Source organism: Molothrus aeneus, chromosome 4, assembly GCF_037042795.1.
Source record: "Molothrus aeneus isolate 106 chromosome 4, BPBGC_Maene_1.0, whole genome shotgun sequence".
In the NCBI taxonomy this organism is placed as follows: Eukaryota; Metazoa; Chordata; class Aves; order Passeriformes; family Icteridae; genus Molothrus; species Molothrus aeneus.
This window is the reverse complement of record NC_089649.1, coordinates 50,763,841-50,788,077: the sequence shown is the minus strand read 5'-3', so window position 1 is coordinate 50,788,077 and position 24,237 is coordinate 50,763,841. Positions and strand designations below refer to the sequence as shown.

General features: G+C 40.5%; 1 protein-coding gene across 2 annotated transcripts in view; it reads right to left on the bottom strand.

The window, feature by feature from the left end:
* Positions 1-24,237, bottom strand: part of SMIM14 (small integral membrane protein 14) — a 56,872-nt gene that overhangs the window by 21,086 nt on the left and 11,549 nt on the right. Inside the window, exons 1-2 of one of the 2 annotated variants that reach the window (XM_066548493.1) lie at positions 17,481-17,550; positions 2,239-2,349 (exon numbers count right to left, since the gene is read on the bottom strand). In XM_066548493.1, coding sequence (XP_066404590.1) covers positions 2,239-2,313 — 75 coding nt within the window. In that variant the 5' untranslated portion in view covers positions 2,314-2,349; positions 17,481-17,550. Of the gene's footprint in view, positions 1-2,238; positions 2,350-17,480; positions 17,551-24,237 lie in introns of those variants that run through there. The other variant, XM_066548494.1, reaches the window with a different exon arrangement.

Below are 24,237 nucleotides of genomic sequence, written 5' to 3'. Positions count from 1 at the left end.
TGTCAAGTATTGCCAGCTTTAATACCATTCAAATGTACTCTGGTGTGTTTTATACCTATCTATATTAAAAAGAATCAACAATTAAATACATATAGGGAAGCATTCTGGGTACACAGCATGTTTGGATATATTTTTCTCACCCAGACTCTGAACAGATCACTTAGCTTTGTTTATCAAAATGATTTTGAAGTTAGAGTTTCATGGATCCAACTTTTAGAGGTAGTGTGTACCCAGTCTCCATTGAAACTTGTGGGGTTCAGCAATTTTGAGAACCAACATTCACATGTTCTTTTTAGCACAAATAGTAAAACTTCTGTTTGCTTATGTCGTGTAAGACTGAGTGACAAAACAGCAACTTAGAAGGCAAACTCTTACTGAAGCATAAAAGTTACAGACGCAAAAATGGCTTAGCAAGTCTCCTGCTGGGATCACAGCACAGGTTACTTGAGGATAGTCTGGCTGCTGACTGAGACTTCCGAGACTTTTCTTTTCTAGATTCTGCTAAATTATCCTAGCTAGTGATTTGGTCTTATAAATATTTAGCAGCATCTGCTTTGCTTTTTAGAGAGATGAAATCTGGAATTTCCCTTTGCTCCTCACAGTTCCAAGTGCTAATTGGTATGATCTTTTTGGAGGGTGGATACTGAGCAATAAACTCCATTCTTGCAACTACACAGAACACTGTTAGACTGCTCTTGGTGACTGCCCAAGAGCATGCACCTATCATGTGCTCTGTTCACATTCATAACACTGGAACTAGTGTTCCTCCAAATGATCCATTTTTACACACCTCACACTGCCCGCAGCAGCCCAGGAACAAAACCTCACACGCATTTGTGGCATTTCTTCTAACTTTGGACACAACTCACTTACACTGTTCATAACTAGAATCCTCCAGCCACAACAAACAGAACTGGCTGACCAGTGTCATTGCCTGTCAGTATCTTCTAGCAAAAAACCAAAAAGATTAAAAAATGCTGAATTTTTTAATTCAGGGGGTGAAAATTCTGAACCGTGCTAGTTTAGATTTGCATCGGACAAGCCTGAGGAAAAAGGGCAGCAAACATGAACCCTCCTTTCTTCCTCCCAACTTTTGAACTTTGTTCTGGGGTTCCTTTCTCACGACTTCAGCCTGTGTTCAGAAGCCTCAAGGTTCAGAATCAACACAACTGTGGGATATGGCACAAACATCATGTTGAGGACGAAAGAAAATCCTTCTTGGGAAAGAACATAGAAGATTTTGAAATTGTGCCTCTAACTGGGAAGCATTAGGATGGCTAGGCCTGATGTAAAGGCTCCACAGAAAGGACAACTATTCTCTACAGAAGTCTCAATTTTCTGCATCTATATGTCAGCAGCACCTTTCCAAAATACTGTTAAGAAACCTCTTGAAGAAGGGCGTGATCCTAGAGAGAATCTTCTTCACACAACTGCCTTGAACAGTTGATGTACTCAGTAATTTAAAAGGATATTAATTTAGGCCCTAAGAAAGAAAATGTGATAAAAACAAATATATGAAAATCAATAAGGGGAAGTACATCAAATGAAGTTGATGTATACTGTAATCTTAAAAAGAATTTACCAAATTAGAGCTGTAATCAAATTCACCTAATTGCTCACAGCTCATAATTGTTAATGTTACTTTAAAAGTATATATACTCAGAAAAAAAGAAGCACTTTATAGCTTATTTTTCAATAGACATTGAATTAAGTTCAATACAGAAACAAAGAAACAGCTATTTTACAGGTTACAGTTAGAGCAAGGTACATAACTTGCTCAAAGTTGCTCAATCTATCAATGACATGGCAAGAAACAGAACTCAAAACTCAGACTCACTGGACTCTCAACTTCAGTAGTTTTAAGAGAGCAGTTTTAAAAATTTAGACATCATTATCTTGCCATATGAGTATGTGCAACTTCATATGTGTGGAACTACCTTGACCACAAAGACTTTGCTGGGTAGTTTCCTTGGTTTTATGCAGACTGAAAAAAAGGCATATAAAAGAAACATTTCAAGAGAAACAGTGTCAATGGTGTCAAAATGCAGCCCTGGGAAATAAACAGAAAGCTATCATTTGTATTGACTCTTCAAAAGCTCATCAGAAAGTTGGATACACAAATTCTAACTGTACGTGCTACTGAATAAGCAGCATCAAAAGCACCAGTAATTGCAAATCTGCAAGAGCTGAAGTAATCCTGAATAACCACCCTTCCAAATATCCACATGTTATCCTTACCAGATTAATCAGTCTTCTCATTGCATGTTCATGTGAGCAAATGCATTCACAGGGATCAAATCCACCTTCTGCCATGGCTCTCTGGATAAACCTGAACTTGTCTGTGAACACCTAAGAAGAATAAGAATAAAAGGACAATGAACTCTTTCTCAACTGACCTTATTTTCCAGAGACTCACACATCAAGTTTCAGTTCATTTAATGCCAGGGTGAAAAAGCAAAACAAAGCAGGGTAATCCTATTATTCCTTTGGCAGTATGAATGAAGAAGTCTGGTATGTGCAGTTACATTTTGATGTTGCTGAAAACACTGTCTCACACAAATTCTTTTTGCAACACTGTGTTTCTCCCCTGGGTTTTCTCACATTCCAAAATGAAATACATCCTATCAAACAAGAGGCACAAAGATTAAATTCTTGTCTCTCATCTGTACAGTGGGACTCTTAAGTGTACATATACAAACTGAAAGGTCAGGGGAACTTGTACTCCTATACCCTAATGAACTGCTGGCATTTTCCCTCCAGATCAATGTACAGGAAAAGAATTTAAACTCAGTAAGTTTTTTGCTAAAGGAAACAGTCATCTTTGTTGTATATTGAAAGCAAACAGCAGGGGTACAAAAGTGAATGTACTTGGAAACACTTTAAAAATGGAGTTATGCACACTAATTTTAGATCAAAGAAGTAGGTTAATCACTTAGCAATAGAGAATGTTCAAAGAAGCTGTAATGGACATGGTAGGAAATCAATTCTAGATTATTCATCTGCTAAAACCACTTATACCAGACATGTCAGGAATGTTCAAATGTATGTTTACTATTTACCAATAACTTTTCAGTGACTTAATTGAGGGTCAAACCATGCAGCAGACTGCAAGGCATTTCTACCCTTGTGGTCGAATCTGGGATTGATTTCTCTCAAATGAGGACTCAGGATATGCAGGTAGTTCTGCAAAACCATACTTAAGAAAAATTTTTCACTTGCCACCCATAAAGCTGTATTCAGAATGTCTTAAGTGTTGCATGCACTCAGGCTCTGATGTGACACAACTGGCAAGCTTGCAAAAAAGACAAACACAGCAGTGCAGAGCAGATACAATCTCTCAATTCCTAAAACAGATACTTTATGAAGGTACCAGCCATTTGATAAGGGTGTGCTGAATCAACAGACGTGTTCTGCAGACATTGACTATAAAAACTAACAGCCTCTATCACAAATGAGCATTTTAATGTTTCAGTCTCACTAGTAGGAAGAGGCATAAGCTATATGTCTGTAAGACATCTTCATTCAACAGAATGTAACACTGCTACAGTTCTACCCTCTTGGGGGGAGAAAAATGCAAATGCATTTCAGAAGTCCTTCCTTTGTTAATGCCGACTATTCTTCTGAATAAATCTTTACCATGCTGGAGAGACCAGAGAGTAAAAGAAACTGAGAGATATCTGTCTTAATTATGGAGTTTGAACATCAAGGTCCTTAATCTGTTAGGGTATCCACTTAAAATGAAAACTGAAAAAGGAAAAAAAGTTGAAGTGATGGAGGAAATTCTTTTGGCCTCTAAGAAAGCATACTCTGGCTATGTAGTAAGAAGATAACTTGATTATGTAGCCCACAAGTCCCTTTGAAAAGAAAACCAGGCCCAAGTATTGAATTTTTCAATGAAGAGGTAATCAAGGACCAGTAATTGGAAGCTGTAATTAACCAGACTGAAAAGAAAAGCAAGGCATACATTTTTACCATCATAGAAGCTGATCAGTGCAACAAACTGCCCAAGAAGCAATGGGATTTCCCACCCCTCACTGCATTCAGATATGCTTCAGTAAAATACAGGTTACTGAGTAAAGTACAGAAGCACCCAAGTTCAGATATAATGGCCTCCAATACATAGGAGATCATCTGATCTATTAACTATTTTAAATAATTATGGTAAGGCTACTACACTAACTTACATGAAATTATTTCAGAACCACTAGAACCCCATGATAGCAATAGAAGAAATTCTTTAACTACACAGTCTCCCTGAGTACCACACCAAGCACAGGAGCATTTCTAAAACAATCTTAGGATAAGGAACAGATAAAAGCACTGATTACTAAACAGTGAAAAATAGGATATAACACTGACATCCACAAGAAGGTATTTGAACAAGAGATGAACAAGTTGCAGAAAAGTATTTAATTGTAACTTGAAATAATTTAGGGGTCAGTAACACATAATAATGTCACAGAAATTAACAGACAAGTGTTTATATTAAAGGGGACTGAACAAAAAACAAACACCAAGTAAGAGTCACCACTGATAAGACCAGGATAACATTCTCTCTAGAGCACATAAGAGAAAAAAATTAGACAATAAACGGGAAAAGTTAATCTGTCATACAACATCATAAATTTAAGCGGAGGTGAACTAAAAGGAATTTACCCCAAGGCACCTGTACATGACAAATTACCTCAGTGATACCTAAAGAAAGCACAAGACACATCACCAAGTAAAATGCCATCCAAACTTTGAACAAAAGATCTCTTTAAAGCTTTCCCACCTTCACATGATGCTGAAACGAATCATCCTTTCTTCCCTCCAAGCCTATAACAACAAACTCTTTCATTGGCAAAGAACCAATATATTTTGGGAATAGCAGAACCAATATATTTTGGGACTAGCACTAGGTTTTCCCCTAAAATAAAGATGCTAAAATTGGGTTAGTTTAATATGCTTAAAATCCAGGTAAATAATTCCCCTTTATGCAATTATTTTTGATGGAACTGAAGGAAACGGAGATCTTATATGTCTGCCCAATTACAAAGAAGAGAGAAACACTATACTACAAGATGATTTTCATGTGCAAAATGACACTCTCATGTCTTTATTTCTCTTTAAAATATTCTTGAATTAACTGTTATTTGTACCACACCTCAAATGCATAAAGTACCAAGCTCTGTAATCAGATCTTAAGCTTTATTAGCATTTTGTGACCCTGTCTAAGAATAAGAGACTAGTATTTTTATACAGCACAAAGCAGGATTTCTTGGCTCCTTAGGCAGCCTGTTTGCATCAAAGTCCTGTTCCAGAACTGCAGCGTGCTTCCTGCCTGCCTCCCGGTACTTGCAATTGTCAGATCTCACGTCAGCAGCTAACTTGTTCTGCTCAGCTCTGACCTCTTTGCTGTGAGTCACACAAGCTCTCCACCTTTTGCAAATACAGTCCTTCTACACACAATCTACCACAGAAAATGGGAGTATGTGCTCTATTCCTTTCCTCCTGACTTGGAGAAAGAAATAAAATGCTTGTAGCTTTCCTTTACTTATTATTTCCAGTATGTTTTTCTGTTTATCATCACCTTGTTTTCCTTGGAGTTGACAGAGCTGGTTTGTATCAGCTGGTAGGATCACAGCAATTGGTCAAGGCTATGATGGAAAATACCTGCAATTCCTCTGACTGGCAGTGTCTTTTACACAACTCAAAATTACCATTTTTTGGATTGGCCATATTACTGCTAGCACAACATTTAAATCACAGCATTTACAAACAGCTGGAAGACATGGTCAGTAAATATGCCAAAGCTCTCTATGATAGCAGCTGAGAAGATATCTATTATGGCCTCCAAACTAGCAAAGTGATAGAGAGCATAATAAAGGAGAAAATCAGTAAACACTAGCAAATATGATGTACCATCAGAGAGTCAATATGACCATTCCAGTGTAAAGAGGCCCACAGAGGTAATCATAGACAGAACTGCTGAAATTAAAGCACTGTGGTCAGAATTTGAATTACTACAATTCAGGAGTAAAGTGGAGGATGGTCTCTGATGATTTAAGTCAGAAATAAAAGCCCCCCACTACTTTTTGACTTGAGTATCTATTTGAAATTGCAGCCAGTGAAGCCATATGGAAAATATTTCTAGTCTCTCATGATTTAAAAAATAGCATTCTCAGTTATAGTAACTATTGTAAATTGTTTCTTTTATTATCTTCCCTACTCCCAGCCCTACAGCAGTGTGTTATATTTTATACATCCTACTATCAAACCCACAATCTTTATGGCTACAATCTGGCTTGGGGGAGGGTTGTCCCTAGAAATTGTTCTGTATTTTGAATTATTGCAATGACTATACATTATTTCCCTATTCTCCTGAGTAAATAGCATGCAGCTGGTGAGCTCTGGAAGACACAAATTATGCTCTGCCTTGCTCCACTGTAATAATTACAAAACTGGATTCCTTTCTACTGTGAAGGCAAACAAGAATGTTTGTGCATTTTCCACGTGCTAGATGCCCTCCAATGTGATTCTAAAATGATGCTAATTAGCAAGATGGTCAAAGTGTACACACTGATCATCTCTACTCCTTGGTATAAAAGACTGTCTAAAAGTATTTATCACACCAGTATTTGAAGAAACAGTAACTTTATATGATACATAGATCAGAGTAACTACAGATTTATCATGGACTAAACCAGGCATCTTCAGATCAAAACATTAAATTCATCAATTCTTTTCTCTCCTGGATCCAGGCACTTAAAATGTAGACTATCACAAACATGATAAATACAATGACTGAAGATTCCCCTGCTAAGAACTATTTTCACTGTGTTACTATTTTCCTGAAGACAGAAGGTAAGAAATCCTTGGGAGCAAAAATACCTCATAGCACAACAGGCAAATAATATAATCTTGCCACATTACTTTAAAGAGAAACAAAAATCCTATTCAGATCCTTGCTACTGTTTTTCAGCCAACTGCAATAACTTGGAATACAATTGTCAAATACCTCTAAGAAGCCATCAAGTTAATTTTACTTTTGAGTTCAGTTTGGGAGAAGTGTGGCAGAACAAATGAAAATTGATATCAAATTTAAAATAAAATTACAGAAAAAAAGCAAATTAATTGCTCTGCCTCTTGCAGGCATTCTGAAAAATTATAAAGGGCTACAATAGCAAAAGCCATACACAGAGCATGAATGATTCACTGGCCCAAAGACAAAATGCTCATTTTTATCTTACTGTCTGAGGCAGAAACCCTCTCTCTTGTACTCATCCATTATCTTATAAAGTATACATGTTTCCTTAAAAATTATGTGTTCCCTTGCCTTTCCACCTGCATCTAAGCCATACTAGTATCCATGTCTTCTCACAATACCTGACTCTTTTTGTAATTCTTCTATTCACAGCATGCTCCAAGTTTGGTTCTTTTGTATAATCTTTCCCACCTCCAAATATTTTCTTCTAGAATCTAAAACATCCTGTACATTGGCCTCATATAAGATGACATAACACCCTTGCATTCCTGCACATCAAGTCCTGTCCCAGAGAAACTACCAGGCACTGGGACTGTGTGACCACAGTACCCATTAACTCAGGGAGTGAAAATTTGCTTCAAGCAGGAAGAGACTGGTGTGATAAGTTCCTCCTAAAACTCCTGGTCACTGCTTTTATAGGAATCTCTTCTCCTCCTTGGCCATTCTGCCCCCCTAGGTACTGTGAGCACTCAGGGGGTAACTGGGACCCCAGCTGACTTGTTACTGGGCATTTCAAAATGTCTCTGGGTACAACTGGTTGCTCCAAAATCCATGTCTAATCCTGACTCTTCTAGGGAGTGGACCCACTGAACCTGCCTAGTCATACAGAGTCCAATTCAACATCTGTTAGTTGTACAGTAAAATAACAGATAAAGGTATATGTAGTAGGGCAACACTGTTTACTAGTGACCAACCAAGGGAAGCCAAAATATTCCAAAACAGTGAATCCCAGACAAACTCAGAATTTTCTGTATATTTTTCTATATATATTTCTTATATAATGCATTTTCCTGTTGATTACCATCTTTTGTAGTATTTGTACTTCATGCACATCCCACCCTCCCACAGAATCCGAGTGTTTTGTTACTCTTCTGATGAACTACCTACATCCAAATCACTAGCCTATTATTTAACTTCCCATTATTTCAGTTGTACAGCTAAACTTCCTGAGTAAGACAGGGCAGGGAATTTTATCCACTGATTTCTGCAGCATGTGTTTCTTCAGACCAGATTGTAGCAGAGAGGGGGGGAAACAATATGCATGGATTTTGGGGTTTTCTCTTTAAAAAGTCACACAATGTATGTGTACATAGGACTGGCTGATTTCACCAGCACATAGCTTTGTAAAATTTCTAGTTCAATTGCTACTACCAGAAATGCAACACATTTCCTATCTATCACCAGAGCAGTATAGAGGAGGAACAAGGCAAAAATGGTAGCCGAGACATTAAAAAAGCAAAGGAAGGCAAACTAAACAAAACTACAGGACAGCACAAGGAAACAAAAGCATTACTAGTTGAATAGGGAAGAAACTTCATAGAAGGAACTATGAGAATAGGGAAAAAACTAAAGAGAAAAATAAGCAGTACTTTGAAATAAAGAAATGCTATTCTGTTTGAAGTTAACAGGGGCATGACTCTAAGGCAATAGAACCCGCAATAAAGACAAAGACACCACACTAAATCAAAATCAATCCAGAAGCCAAGGGCCTGGTATAAGTAACCAGTGGAGGTGGTCTTCATTTTTTATAAAAATGTTTTAAATTGTTGGGGTTATAAAATTAGCAAAAATAAGCTTGACATTTTCTAGGAAAACTTCCTTTACAAAGCAACTTCCTCTGTTCAAACAAGGCTAAAAATAACTTCTGCAAAGAAAAATCTTGTATACAAATCGATACTAATTAAAACATTCCAAGGATATCTTCTGCTCTATTACTGTAATTTAGATAGTTCAAGTAAATATTCCCTCATAGAACTAAAGTCTGAAACATGGCAACATTATACTTGGCTTTTTCATAATGTTGATTTTTAATCCCTTTTATTAATAACCCAAGAGAAGCTCTCGCTCATCTCTTTCACACTTACAGCTGCACCCTATTTTTACTGGAATAAATACTATGACTCTCATCAGATTTAGTGCACCAGGATCTAGTAGCTCTGCATGACCACAGATCTCTAGAGAGCTACTGATGATCTTTTTCTAACAGGCCTCCTCCTGGGCATAAAACTGAATTTTCAGGACAAAAAAACCCCAAAAAAACAACTGGCTAACTGAGCAGCAAAAGCAAACCAGCCAGATATGGATGTGGGTCCTGCCAGAAGGAGAGCTGCCACAGTAAAACATGGCTCCAATTACAGCTTTCTTCAACTAATTGTACCAGTTCAGATCACCCATTTAACTTTTTTAGGGAAAAGAACTGCAATGATTTTGATGGCTGATTCCAAAGTGGGTTCCTAGGCACAGCAACACTTTCATGGTGTAAAGCAACCATCTCCACTCTCCTTATAATTCCAGGGGGTGGGGGGAGAGCAGCTGGGTTTGTACTTGAAAGCATCAGCAGGTCTCCCTGGACTTCCAGCTGTAGCCTAATGAATTGGCAAGTATTTTTTTACAACTTTTCTCAGGATAATTAACAAGATCTAAGATGAACTCTTCAATGCAGATTGAGCTAAGCCAGTTCCATTCCCCATGGAAAAGTCAGTGCTTACCCATACACACAGATGGAGGCCGCTGGGGGAGTTCTTGCTGGATTCAACCAAGTTGACTCACACTGGTCAAGTAGGAGCTCGAGACCCCAGCAGGAGCTCCACAAGAGAAATGCTCACCCAGCCACATCCTGCTCAAGGCATACTAGTTGGGTAACTTTGCTACTGTCCCACAAATCACCTCCTAAGTAAACAATGAATTCATTTTCCAGTGTCATTCATCTGATGTTTCTTAAAGATGCAAACATAATACAAAACAACTTAAAAATAGGACAAAGGCAAAGAAACTAAGAAATGCTGGGCCAGCCACTGAAGGATACTACAGTGACATCTGAAATCAGGGAAGGAGCTTTTGAGCAGGGACAGACTTGAAGCTGACAAGTAACTGGTAAAAGTCTGAGGTATTTTCCTGGTGGTCTTACAGGACTTCTAGATACATCCCTTGTCTTCACTGTGTTACCACCACGATATTCTGAGCATTGCTGGGTTGCTAACACTTTCACCCTGAAGTGGACATTTGGAGCTGCTCTGTGTGGGGCAGAATATTCTTCTGAGCCCATCTGCCAACAACAGTGCTAGCACCTAGAGCAATGAAGCAGGAATCAGAGCATAAAAACTTCAACTACTTAAAATTATGGTCAAAGCCCTTTCATAGCCAAGCATCACCACCCTTCTCAAACTGAAGTATGTGAAAAAGTTCACACCCCTTCAAAGAGTGGCAGGTTCTAATAAGAACCTGGCAGGAAGCTTACTATTTTTGGGCTGGGCTAACCGAGGTCACAGGTATGCTGAGATGCATCCGTTCAACACAGAATGGCATATCAGGGAAATACAGATTATACAGATGCTTCTTTCAGCATAGTTAAGTCTTGTCAGTGTCAAGTACAACTCTCAGAGGACAAGAACCCACTCACTGAAACTCCTCACTGTTCCTGTACTGTTTGCCCCCTTCTCTTTCCTGGTCAGACCCCAGTATGTCAGGACAAAAGATTTCAGGCTTTAAAGGCAGTAAGGCTGATGTCAGTGACCAAAACTGAACTCCCTAAGGGAGCTAAATAAGATCTACCAAGATTTAAAAAAGCTATTTACTTATTCCCATGCAGGTGGCTCAACATTTCCTCTGGGCAACACTTGAAAAGGAGCTAATTATGTACATACAATCATGGACCAAAAAAGCAGTCCAGCTATTTTAGAATTCATTTAATGATATTTGATACAGAATGTTATTACCAAACTCCAGCTGTCAGCTTTGGTCATCCTTTTGTTAAAATGATGACATTTTTCTGAAAGAAAGCTCTCAGAATATGAAAACCAATTAAGAGAAGATGTCAGTGACACAGTATTGTCCAAAAATAATACCCTCTTTCTGATAAGTAAATGCTTCAGCCTCTTCTAGTGTAGGAGACTGACAGTGGTCTAGGACAACAAAGTTATTCCTATTGTGCTGAGTAACTAATGGCTATTAATAATTTTATTTCACATGTTAATGCAAAAATGTGAGCTATCCTCTGTAAAATTACTAACACATATTTCAACCAGTTTACAGAGCAAACTGGGAGCCCTCTCCCGTGGTTTTCAGTAAGGCAAGAACTCTTATTGACTTTCATCGTCCTTCCACCTCAATACTAAGTAGAAAACCTGGGCATATTAGCTCAGGTTTTGGTTAGTGTCTCCAGCATTACAGACTGCCTCACTGCTTGCTGACATTCCTCCCCCCATTCCCAAACAAGTGCCAATCTCCCAAATTCAGCACTCCTGCAGCTGTATGAGTGATGCACTGCTGCAGGAAGCAACACATATTAATCCTGAAAACCCTGCTGGCAGCACTTCTGCACCAGCCCTGCAAGGACACCCATGCTGTGCCAGGCCAAGCAGGGCCAAGCAGGCCAAAGGCTGCTTTGGGAGGCCAGATTCTGAGCAAGGGAACAGGAGCACAGGGAACAGGAGCACACCTTCCAGGAGATAGACAGCAATTACACAGGGAACAGGAGCACACCTTCCAGGAGATAGACAGCACTTACACAGGGAACAGGAGCACACCTTCCAGGGGACAGACAGCACTTACACAGGGAACAGGAGCACACCTTCCAGAGGATGGACAGCACTTACACAGGGAACAGGAGCACACCTTCCAGATGACAGACAGCACTTACACAGGGAACAGGAGCACACCTTCCAGGGGACAGACAGCACTTACACAGGGAAGAGGAGCACACCTTCCAGGAGATAGACAGCACTTACACAGGGAACAGGAGCACACCTTCCAGGGGAGAGACAGCACTTACACAGGGAACAGGAGCACACCTTCCAGGGGACAGACCTGGTTTTGCAGGGAAGCAAGAATAAAGAGCACCCTTGCAGATGGAGAACTGCAGAGGTGAGGATCTTATACTAGCCCCCCATGGAAGCAGAACAGGGAATCAGACTTTCCTGTTTATTACCCCATCTGAGAGATGCTTTGGGCTTAACTTTTGGGCTTCATAGTACAAAACTAATAATTTACTTTTAAAAGTATTAGAAGAGTAGGCTTCCATAAGAAACTATATAACCTATTGTGCTGGTTTTGGCCGTTGGAACACCACTTTCCTCAGTCGGTAAAAGGAAAAGGTTATGCTGAAACACACCAGAGCTAACCACGAGTAGCCAGGTAGCTACTGCAGCTCAGGTGGCCTGCAGTAATTCATTATTTCAAATGATTCTTTTATAAGTGTTCATCATTCAGAAATTTTTAGACATTTTGTTTCTTTGCAAAATTAAACATGAAAAAAGTCTCTTATTCAGTCCTCTACAAAAAAACATACCGTTTCAAAATAAATAAAAATGAAACTTTTTCCGCCATATTGAGGCAGCAAATGTAGCCCTACCATGAGCTATGAAGCTTTTTTATACTATCATATTAAGAGTACAATTGCTTGCATTAAAAAATACCTTACTAAATCCTTAAAACTATAAAAATACACTATTCCTTAATGTCACTCTGATCTCATACAAACACAAAATTATACTGAAATTCTTTGGAATACTTTCATTATTTTTTTCTCCAGGGATGACATATGTTTCTAATAACTTGCCACTGAGCAAACAGATTTAACAGGGTAGCAGCATGCTGAGAAAGATAGCAGGATTTTCAATTTTCAGATGAAAGAAGCTCTATTCCCTGGCAGCCCTACTCCTAACCCCTTTAGGCCAGATCAAATTTTATCTGAAGCTAGCTGGTGCCTGTCTTCAACTTCAATGGAAGTTGAATCAGCTGGTTTTTTTTACCTGCAGTAAACAATTTGAAGCTTATCAATTAGAGTTTTTCAAATCAGTATTTTTACCAGAGGGAACCCATAGCAATTAACAGGATTTCTAGACTTGGTTATTTACATATGTTTAGCTACCAGATGACCCAGTTTTTACCAGAGAATATCATCCATCTAATTCAGCAGACTCACAGACTAGTTTAGATTATCAAAAGGAAAGTGTTATGCAAATTACACAACACTCCCCTGCACCTTCTAGCAACAGATTTTAAAATCCATTATATTAATTTGCACAACAAAAATCTAGAGTTCTGTTTCACAAGATCAGGATCAGTTCACAACACACATCTTACCTTTTGCTCCACCATTTTCATACAGAAAATAATGTATTTTTCATCTTTAGAGACTTTTGTTCTACATACTAATTTGAAGCTAAACCATCTGACAATCTCCATGGCTCAAAAATGTCTCTTTTATATAAGAAATATAATATCATAAGAATATTTCTACATTTCACAGAGCTCTCTGATAAAATGTTTACCTAGTATTTTCAAATAGGGGTTCTTAATTATGGGTCCTATTGGATCAGTCTCATCTAGATACCAGGGTGAGGAACCCCTAACAACACTGTAATCACTTGCACTGGAATCCTTGTTAAAGTAAGGTTGCTCACACCAGGAAGCTTGCTTTCACACTTGATTTAGTTCAACTGCTTGAAGAGCTAACCCCAACTTTTCTTCACACCTTCATGTAATTTCATTCAGACAGCTGGTTTTTTTTCCTAAATAACTTTTTAATGTGTGAAAAAAACCATAAATTATTTTATCAAGTTGTCTAAAAATATTTCCCTGCTAAAAATAAAGATTTTATGATTAACTAATGGGAAATATACGAACATACGAAGAAAAAAGACCAAAGCTCTAATACTAGAGGTCTGTATTTGACAAAGATTCAACAAATAAAGCAAATGAGCATTGCAGCTGCTTATATAATGTAAATGGTTGCTGCTACATTTTTGTCCAGCTTTTCTGGGTTTTTTTCTGATAAAAATATTTTCTTTCTGAGGAGCGCTTGGTGGTTTGGATCTGACATTTGTTTAGAAGCTTTATAAAGTAAGAATGAAACTATATTTAGTTCCAGAAAGCCATGCTTTTTAATGCATGCAAAGCTGCAGAAGAATCAGAAGCAATCTTAATGAGGAAAACTTTTATCAAATGTAATTCAATCTGTTCCCACCCAAATGGGACTAATTTGTTCAATTATCTATAAAAATACCAGTTAGACACTTAAACAAAAGCTTCTGAAGCATATCTGTTCAATTAACAACAATGCAAATGCACAATCACTCAATCATGCCAAGGGCTGCTCCCCTAAGCATCTTCCAATTTTTCATGAAAAGCCCCATCAATCATCACTAAGGGACCTTTTTCTTGCCCCAGCCTCAGCCAGCAGTGTGGAATAGGTAGTGGGAATAGGGAAGAGGAAAGGACCATATTTCTTCTCTTACTGCCAGCAGAACCACTGTTCTGTCAGCACAGTAAGACTAACACAGCTAACACACACTGATCCTTCTCCTATCCCTGACTGCTCCTTAATAATGAGGAGCTAAGGAGTCTTACTTCAAATGAGGCTCATTGGGAACTAGGGATGCTAGATGCTGATGTGTCAAGGCATACAAGCTGAATGAGCTCTTCTGGGAAAATAATTCCTCTTTCTTTTTACCTGTACAAGGACTGCAAGATTCAGCTCTGTGACAGAGCTTTAGAAAGTTTTCTTCACTTCCACTGTACAGAGGGTTTGGGAGTACTTGGATTTTCCAAGAAGTATTAGCATTTTGCAGAATAAGCTGCCTCATTAACAATTAGATCGACCTGTATGCATTCATAAATTGAATCTCTAACCCAGAGAGTTAAGACAGAAAGTGTTTAACATCAAGTTAATTTCTAGGTATGTAAATGCAAACATGCAGAGTGTGTAACAGCATGTAGGCAAAGTAGGGTCACAGGCTCTCTGTGCTGTGTCCCAAACAGAAAATGGCCAGATGACAACAGGCTGTACATGCATAAATCCATCTGCCAAAACTTTTTCATATTTGTTATGATGAGGAATCTGATAAATGTTCAAAACATAGAGAGTAAGAATTTGATACTTGGTATTGTCAGGACACTGACGTTTGCCATTCAGATGCATTTATAAGAAGAGAAGATCTTGCTAACTTTCATTGTACTGGCCTGTGAAGTCTCATGATGTTGTAAGGTCAAATTCTGGTATGACAAACCTCAGCAGAGACAAAACTTGGTCTTTAAGAATGTATGTCAAGTACCCATAATACCTAGGAGGGAAAATTCTAAATGTACAAACATAGTTTTATTACACATTTGTTATGCAAATAACATCCACACACCACTTATTCTGAAGTTTAAATATATGAAAGTAGGAAATGAGAAGTTAATAACAAAACCAGAAGTCAGTTAGAAACTAACTTTCTCCAAAACTAAATACCAACTTCTTGAAAGCAGGTAAAATAGTTTAAAAATTATTGAAACACAATGAATTGTTTTAAATGTAAAATATTTCTTTAATAACAATTGTATTATTCTCATTTTTCCCTTAGAATAAAAGAACATGGACTGCAGAATATTGCTCATGTAACTGGACCATGCAGTTTGGAACTTAATGGACTTGATTGTGGTTTATGTAAGGTGTTGCAAAACTATCACAGTGTGCACAATATGAAGAATATCATAGAACCTTGTCAATTATATTTATTTCTATAGTCAGCAAAATAGTATCCAACTAGGATAAAAAAAGATCCACCCAGAGCTACGAAACTGCTCCTAGCATCATCTCAGTTCTACAGCAGACCAGGGCTTTTGGTCCCCAGTGGGTCAGGGATGTCCCTGCTGGCCCGAGAAGCACATGCAACAACACAGTGTGGAACTACCACTAACACATCCTGTATAACTTTGCCCTTACTTAGCTCCTTATGCAAAACAATCTTAAATTACTTAAAGTACAGAACTCTGTACCACTCAAGAGTTAGGCAAACATTGTAAATCTTGTCTTTTACAATGGGCAAAAAGAAACAAAGATGTTGGACTCACCCACCACAGTGGCAGGGGAAAGAACAGTGGTTAGAAGTGAATCAACTAATGACTGCTAACATTACAATTAATTTCATTTTGCAAACTGCTTCTACCATTTCAAGCCTCACTATCAGTGACAGGGTCACTTTTTAAAATCAAAGACTGATTTCTTTCATCTCATTGAGTCACAGGAATTGGATGAAATTATCAAGGATATAGGAGGAGATAAAAAAGTAAAACTGATCTCCCACACTTCTGATTTTTTTGAACTTATGTCTGTTTTTGGAATGTAAAATGAATGAGTAAAGGTGGATAGCACACTAATAGCTAAGCATTTAAAGACTTCTAATATATAATCCATTAACACTCACTAAAGATACACACCTTCCCCAGCAGGCACACTAACAACATTAACGCAAAATGCTGTTAAGACCCAAATGTTAGATGTCCCTGCCTCCAAAAACGGGAATTGGTTTTCAAGACTTATCTGCATAGATCTGGATGTTCAGACAGTATTAAAACACAAACAGTCTACAATCTAAAAGGCAAACTTGAAGACACTTGACAAGGCAAACAGGTGTTTGTCAGGAAACCAAAGTTTTTGATGTATGTCTTGCAGCACATTCACGTAGGTTAGCCAAGGCCTCAGAACTGCCGTGGAAGGCAGCAGTTGAGCTGCAGGGCAAGACAGCAAGACAGGGGAACCCAGCACAGTGGCAGCAGCAGAGAAATAACCAGATCTTGTGCTCTCCAAGGCCAATATACCCCTTCTTCACTGATTCTCTAGGAATCACATATTCGAGCATACATGAAGAGCTCCTGACAGGAACCCTATCTTTAATAAATTAACAGCAGTGTGATACTGTCCTATTCCCGACATTATCTTTCACATGACATTGTTTCTTCTCTCCCACTTCAGCTGCACCCTGTTCGTAAAGCAGGGAGCAGCCTGGTAGCACACATCCTGGTGGCTGCACGTCACTGCCAGCTTCTTTAAAGAGAGAAACCTAAACCTCTTTGGCTCAAAGTATCAGACTGCGATCCTTTAAGGACAAAAAGAAAACCGACAGAAGAGTGCCACTTCGTATTAAAATCCCCAATAACCAGAAAAACCACAATCCGACCAGCTGATAAGAAGACAAGCCGACGTTTCTCTGGTTTGGAAAAGAAGGAGAGCTGCCTGACACCGAGTGGAGAGGCTCCGGCTCTCCCGGTGTTTACCTTCCCCGGCACCCGGCGAAGCGCCCAGCGGCGGGGACGTTTCTGCACTTCAACAGGCTTGAAGTTACCCCGCAGCCCCCACCGGGGCTCGGCCGCCACTCCCCGGTCCCGGAGGGTCTGGCGGGGATGTCCGCGCAAACCCTCGGCCGTCGCCAGCCCGCGCCCTCCCCGGCCCCGCCACGGCGGCCCCGCTCACCGTTCTCCGGCCGCCGTCGCGGAGGGCTGGGGGGCGGGGGCAGGGGCAGGGCGGCCGGGCGGGCAGGGGCGGCCCCGCGGCTCGGCCCCGCGGCTCGGGCCGGCTCACACGTCAGCCCGCGCCACGAGACCCGGATCTGCCGGCTCCCGGCGGCGGCGGCGGGGCCGGGGCGGCGCCGCGCGGTCCCGCCCCCCACTCCCAGCCCTCCGCCCGGCACGGGAGCCTGAGCCCTGCTGCGGGCAGGGGCGGCCGCGGCCCGGGCCGCGCTGTCCGGCAGGGCCCGGCTTGGGGGCCGCGGCAGCGCGGCGTGCCGGGGGGCCGCAGTGCCCAACAACGCGGCGGCCATAAAATAAAGCTCGGTAGGTCAGCGCGGAGAGGACGCGGGGACAGGACTGCTATAGGGCCAGGTGTGCCTGGGCTCCGCCACAGCCCCCGCGGCCAGGGCTCCGCGCCCCCGGCACAAACACGGGCACTTCGGCCGCTTGGCCCCAGCCATCCCCACCGAAGTACGAGGCAATTTACAGGCCAGTTTCTCATATTGAAATTTAAAGCCTGTTCAGGAGCTCGTGACTCACGGGCTTCTAAGCAGTTAAAGCATCCATCAAAATAGGTATTTAGATGCTGTGAATGAAGTTAGAAAGGAAAATCAGATTGTGGCTTCTCAGTCAGCCAAGGAAAGGGAGTGTCATACTCCCAATACAGAAAGATGGACCATATCCTGTCTTGGAGACACTGATACCACGCAATAATGCAGTGGGGATTATAAAGGGAAGAAAATCTTGTTCTCCAATATTTCCAAGGCTGGCTTACCTCCTCCAAGCCGGGAAACAAGGACAGTACTGCAATCAGAGTGAGAAAGGAGAGTTGGATAGAAGTTGCAAGTGCTCTCAAGTTGGTACCTCTGACCAGTGTTGCATAGTCTCATATGACCCACACATGGCTGTTCTCATTACTATTTGCAGTTGTCATGGGGTTTTCAAGCCTCCTTTAGTGGCAACAGCTTTTTTTCTGAAAGTTTTTTCTTAAATTTGATTGTCTAGCCTATGCTAGTTTGCCAAGTCTTGGATGCACTGCCAGTTGACATCCTTGCATGTCCAGCCATCACTGGTGCACAGAGCCACCTCTCTCTGAAAGATGCAGGTAGACCAACTCTTCCTGGTTAGAGCTGGCCCTGAACATATCCATTCCACTTCTGAGAGTCAGGAGGTAGGCTGCCTTTGTGTAGCAATGCCACACAGTCCTGACTTGCTGTGGATCTTGCCTCTTCCTTCCCATGTTTTAGTCCTTTCTCTTGTCTTAGCACCCAACTAAGCAGTGGCAATACTGAAAAGGGAGGCAAGGCACTGACACAAAGCCAGGCCATCACACAAAAAAGCTAAACTATGCAGAACTGGTTTACCTTGTTTACCTCAATCCAGGGAACTAAGACTCTGGTACGGTGCTAGGAATGCTAAAACTTACCTTTAATTTGGAAGTATGAAACTATAGCCCTTCAATATTTCCTGGGAGAACAAGTTTCTTTACAGCCTGTTCAGGAGTTTGAACTGCAACAGGAACTATGAAGATTGACAATATCCAGGTATGCTTGCCTTGAAGTTTACTTTGGCTGTCCTGGCCAAACACTAAGCTAATCTAGACAATGGTGTCAGAGGGTAGTCATAGGAAGAATAATCAACTGTTGGCTGTATCCTTCTTTCCAGCTCTCCCTCAGCCATTCTCCTAACCCTTCACCAGGAACAAGCCAGCCTTGAAACAAGCAAAGGCAGCTTCTCAATACCATTAACCAGTCTTGCCTGTCTCCCATACCTCATACACAGGGCTAGCCATTGTTCTAGAAAATGGATCTGAGATCCTGAAATCCCCAAACCAGACACAGCTTACCATTAGTCCTGATTCAAACAAGAGAGGAGAGAAATGCCAACAGCACAGTAGCAGAGAGGAGGGTTCCTTCTGCCAAGCTGAGGCAGAAATGCCAAACACTTCTATTTTCTTGCCGAACAGCTCTTGGACAAGGTCAAACAGCAGTTGCTAAAATGATATCAGGCATATTTGGAGGAACCATTGAAACTGATAAGAGAATCTCAGTGATTCATTCTTGGAGAACTGATTTTGAACAATCCTAGAACTGGAAGGGCAAGACTAAGTGAGCTTGACCAGCAGCATGAGATGCCTTGTCAGAAATAATATGAGCCTGCAAAGAGTCTATATAGGAGAGGCATGAGTTGAGAGTGATGACAACTGAGTGATCTACTAGGAAGCAGTATGCAATGGTGGCACAGCTAGAGCTCAGATGTCTTCCTCACTTTGAATCAAATGCAGCCTCCTCAGACCTCAGTGCATTATATCTTTCTGGCTTATTTCTCACATCACCCCATCCAGGTACTTGCATTATATCTGGTAATGTTTTGAAATTGTGCCTTGAAGAGGTGTGCAAGAAGCACTACCTGGCTGGCCAACCAGCCCCACTGGGTGAGATAAAAGCTACCCCTCCCTACTCTCATTTCTTCACCCCATGTTGTATGCTGAAAAGCTCAGCATATCTGAAAATAGTTTTACTTACCTGGTTTCAGTAAAAGCTGAGAATTTTTCCAGTATCCTGCATTATTTGCACTTCCTTTTGACAGCAAAATAGCAATTTTTTCCCAATTATTTTTCTTTGTTCAACATACATGTTTCCATTCCCATGTTTGGAAGTACGGGAAGCTGATGAGCCTAATGAAGGATGGATTTGTGAAAGGGTTATCCTCATGTATGAAACTTCAGAGGATGAACTGTCAAGGAAGAGGGGCAGGCAACAGGAACCACAGAAAGTAGGAACCAGGAGCAAGAGAAACAATGTATAAGCTTATTGCTTTCAAATCAGCAAGAACATACAGGTATGCAGAAAGTAGCTGCGTGTTTTAAATAAAACATTCTGCCAGAGCATCCCTCAGAATTTGGCCCTCCTGGTTCCCACGGGCAAATGAACAAGGCATAGCAGGCACTGATTCTATCTCAGCTTCCTACTCCCAGACTTCAGCCATCTGCTCCCCCTTACACTCACAAATTTAGTGCACAATACAGCTGTAAAACAAGATGCTGATATGGAGGCTATTTTCAACTCACTCTATGAAGTTTCCATTCTGGCAGTCAAACTATGATGAAAACAGTGATGTAGACTACTTTAGGAACAAAGCCATGAGATGCATTCAAAATCAGCTAGTAACAGGGGTAGAATTGTGAATCTACGGATTTTGGCACACTAAAAGAATTGTGCTGCCCATTGCCAGGCTAAAACTGTGAAGACAACTCTGATTAAAGAGCAGAGGGTGGTAATAGTCCTTTTAACAAAACCCTTTATAATGGAGGAGGGTGGAAGTTGAGCAAAAGTTACTATACATTCTCTACATCCATAATCTGAAAGTAGTGTGGGTTGGGCATTTTGTAAAGCAACAGGCAAGTGTCACATTCCACATCACAGTGCTAGCTTTCAACTTTTCTACCTCAGTAGGCAATGGTAAATTAGGAATTGTGTTGGTGATCTAACTTGCCAAATAATGAATGAGCTTGTTTACAGACACCCCAGAACATTGCTTTTCCCATTCTCAAGTTCTTTTTCTGCTGATGTTATTTTCATCTTTGCTGCATAAGTCATGTCACTAGGCATTGTATTGCTGACATCCAGGTATTCTGTGGAGTGGAAATTGTTCATCTGCAATTCATGCAGTTTCATCAGATCTGAAAAATTACCTAGAAATGGGACAAATCCTCCTAATGTAACTCCTTTTCTGTCTGCTCCCTCTTTTCTTGTATGCAGTTCATAATAAGGAGATAATGCTATTCTAAGGAAATTCTGCTGCAAATTTTGATACCAAAGAGCCATTTGGAAGAGGTCTGCAAAATGGTCTGAAATTGGCACCTAGGAAGCGGAAAGGAAAAGATTATTAAATACCCTTGTAGAATCAAGGTAAGAGAGGCCTTTTGGCAGCAACACTGGGATTTTTGGAAAAGGAAATCCAATTTTGGAAAAAGAAGCCAAGTCCTTAAAAAAGTTGCCTGCAAGCATTCCTAGAATTCAGCTAGACTGGCATCTCACAAAGCTCTGGAGAATTGAAAAGCCCTTTGGGATACTAGGCAGCAAGCCTGAGAATTGGCTGGCACAGAGACTACATTGTGTACTTATGTTAATTTTACTGATATTTGCTCATGTAATCACCACTGAACCAAATGTATACTGCCAGGTTTTCTGTCAATGTGCAGATCTAAACTTAACAAACAATCAACTGCAATTGTCAGAACTCACAGAAAAAATATGGCTCAGTGGAAACAAGAAACTCCAGTGAAATTGTCAGAGGATCTATGGAGGATCGTTTGAGCCCCTGAAGCATCAACACACCAACACAGACTTTTGGGATCAATTAGCCACAGTCTAGGGAAAATGACCACAAAGGATTGCTGCAATGCTGCCAGACCACAGCTGCCCAGTGAAGTTTTCCAAACTATGAAATGGATGAAGCAAATCTGAAGTTGAGGGGATGACAAGGATTATTTTACACTTAACTAGAATAATGATTAGTAATTTAGAATAACTATGAAATGCAAGCAGGCCAATTGGGATGCTTATAAGGTCAGTCTTGCAAAAAGCAATTTAAAAATAGAGGATTATGTCCTGAGCCACTAAATTGTTAATGATAACACTCACTGGTAAAGATACACCATCTGAATTAGGCTGAAATGGTTCTGTAGTATTAGAATAGTATGTTCTCAGTAACCACATAAGTTAATAGTCCACTAAATTTCATTGATAATTATCCAATCAGTATTGGGAACATTATTTTGCAAAAGCTTAGGCCAATCCCCTCTAAAAATGTGGTCTAAGTGAACCAACACTGCTATAACCTTAAAAAAATTGTTTTTCCTCTGGAACAGAAATCATAATAGTAGCTGTTCAACTGTGGTGGCTTTCTTGCAAAGAAAAGATGAGAAACAGAGTGAACTGCTTCATAAGCAACTGTAGTTCACATAAGCTATCTGCAGCCATAAATTTACCAGCAGCTAACGTTGCTATATTCATCTGAAAACTGCTGCCACTCGGGAAAAACACATCTCATGTCACCCTCTATGTTCAGAGCCATTTCAGCATTTAGTCTCAAAATGCCTCTGAACATGAGTCAGAGCCCTCAACTGTTACAGTTCTCACAGACTTGAAATAAAAATGAATCCCTCTTCATTTCCAAGTGAATGCCTAGTAGAAGAAGCAGTATCTGATAGACAAGCCATAAGCTAAAATGCAAGCAAGCAGATTTGATACTAGGTGCAGAAATGAGAAGAGAACATGAAAACAAGATCCTAAAGGATTTTTAAAAACACTTTACTAGATATAACTAAGAAGCAGCAATGAATTAAAATTTTCTGGTCATGAACTGAAAATTACTCTGATCTGAAATTGATATATGCAGTTTGCAGTTAGTATTAAGCACTTGGTATATGATTGAAATTTAAGAGTACTATCCATTAAAAAGCCAAGGCATTATTTACTAATAAAAAAGATATGGCAAGAAGAGAAGACATTTCATGTGTTACTGAGGAGATGTATCAAAAGGCATAACTCTGTCAGTCAGCACTTGAAGATCAGTATTCTATCACATAAAATGTGGCAGCATCTCTGTATGGACTACAGAGAACTAAATCACATTGTTGAAAAAAAATCTGATCATAGTAAGTGATACTCTGGTTTCTGTAGCACATTCAAACATGATTTTTACTTTGGATATTAGAACATGAGTATTGACAAGTGTACAATAAATGACTGCTCTCTCAACTGGGCAAGATCCCTATAGACATAACGTGAGGTTTTTAACTTGCGCACATTTGCTTTTGAGCAAATTTTGTTTGACGATGTGGTATGATGCAGCTGGATGTTTGCTGTAGGATGTCACACTTTTGAAGAGGAGCTGTAAACCCTACAAGTGGTTTAGTGTAAGAAAGAAAATTTGACTTTACAGAACTTGACAACACTGTCTGGTCAGGAAAAAAGAATTCTTCTGTAGCATACCCTCAGCAAGTTTGTTGACAACACCAAGCTGAGTGGTGCGAACAAGACACTGGAGGGAGGTGGGTCTGTGTGAAGTTCAACAAGACCAAGTGCAAGGTCCTGCACCTGGGTTAAGGCAAGCCCAAGGACAAATACAGGCTGGGAGGAGAATGGATTGAGAGCAGCCCTGCTGAGGAGGACCTGGAAGTGCTGGTGGATGAGGCTGGACATGATCCAGCAATGTGCACTTGCAGCCCAGAAAGCCAGTTGTATCCTGGGCTGCATCAAAAGCGTGGTCTGTAGGTCAAGGAACACGATTCATCCCCTCTACTGTGCTCCTGTGAGACCCCACCTGGAGTACTGTATCCAGCTTTGGGTCCCACAACATAAGAAGGACATGGACCTCTTGGAATGAGCCCACAGCAAAGCCACAAAGATGATCAGAAGGATGGATCCCCTCTCCCGTAAGGAGCAGCTGAGAGCTGAGGCTGTGGGAGACTTTATGGTGTCCTTCCAGTACCTAAAAGGGTGCAAGAAGTCTAGAGAGACTTTTAACAATGGGTTTATTAGGATGAAATTTCTTACTGTGAGGGTGGTGAGGCACTGGAACAGGTTGTCCAGAGAAGTTGTGGCTGCCACATCCATGGAAGTACTCAAGGCCAGGTTGAATAGGGCCCTGAGTGACCTGGTCTAGTGGAAGGTGTCACCCATGGCAGGGGGTTGAAAGTAGGTGGTCTTTAAGGT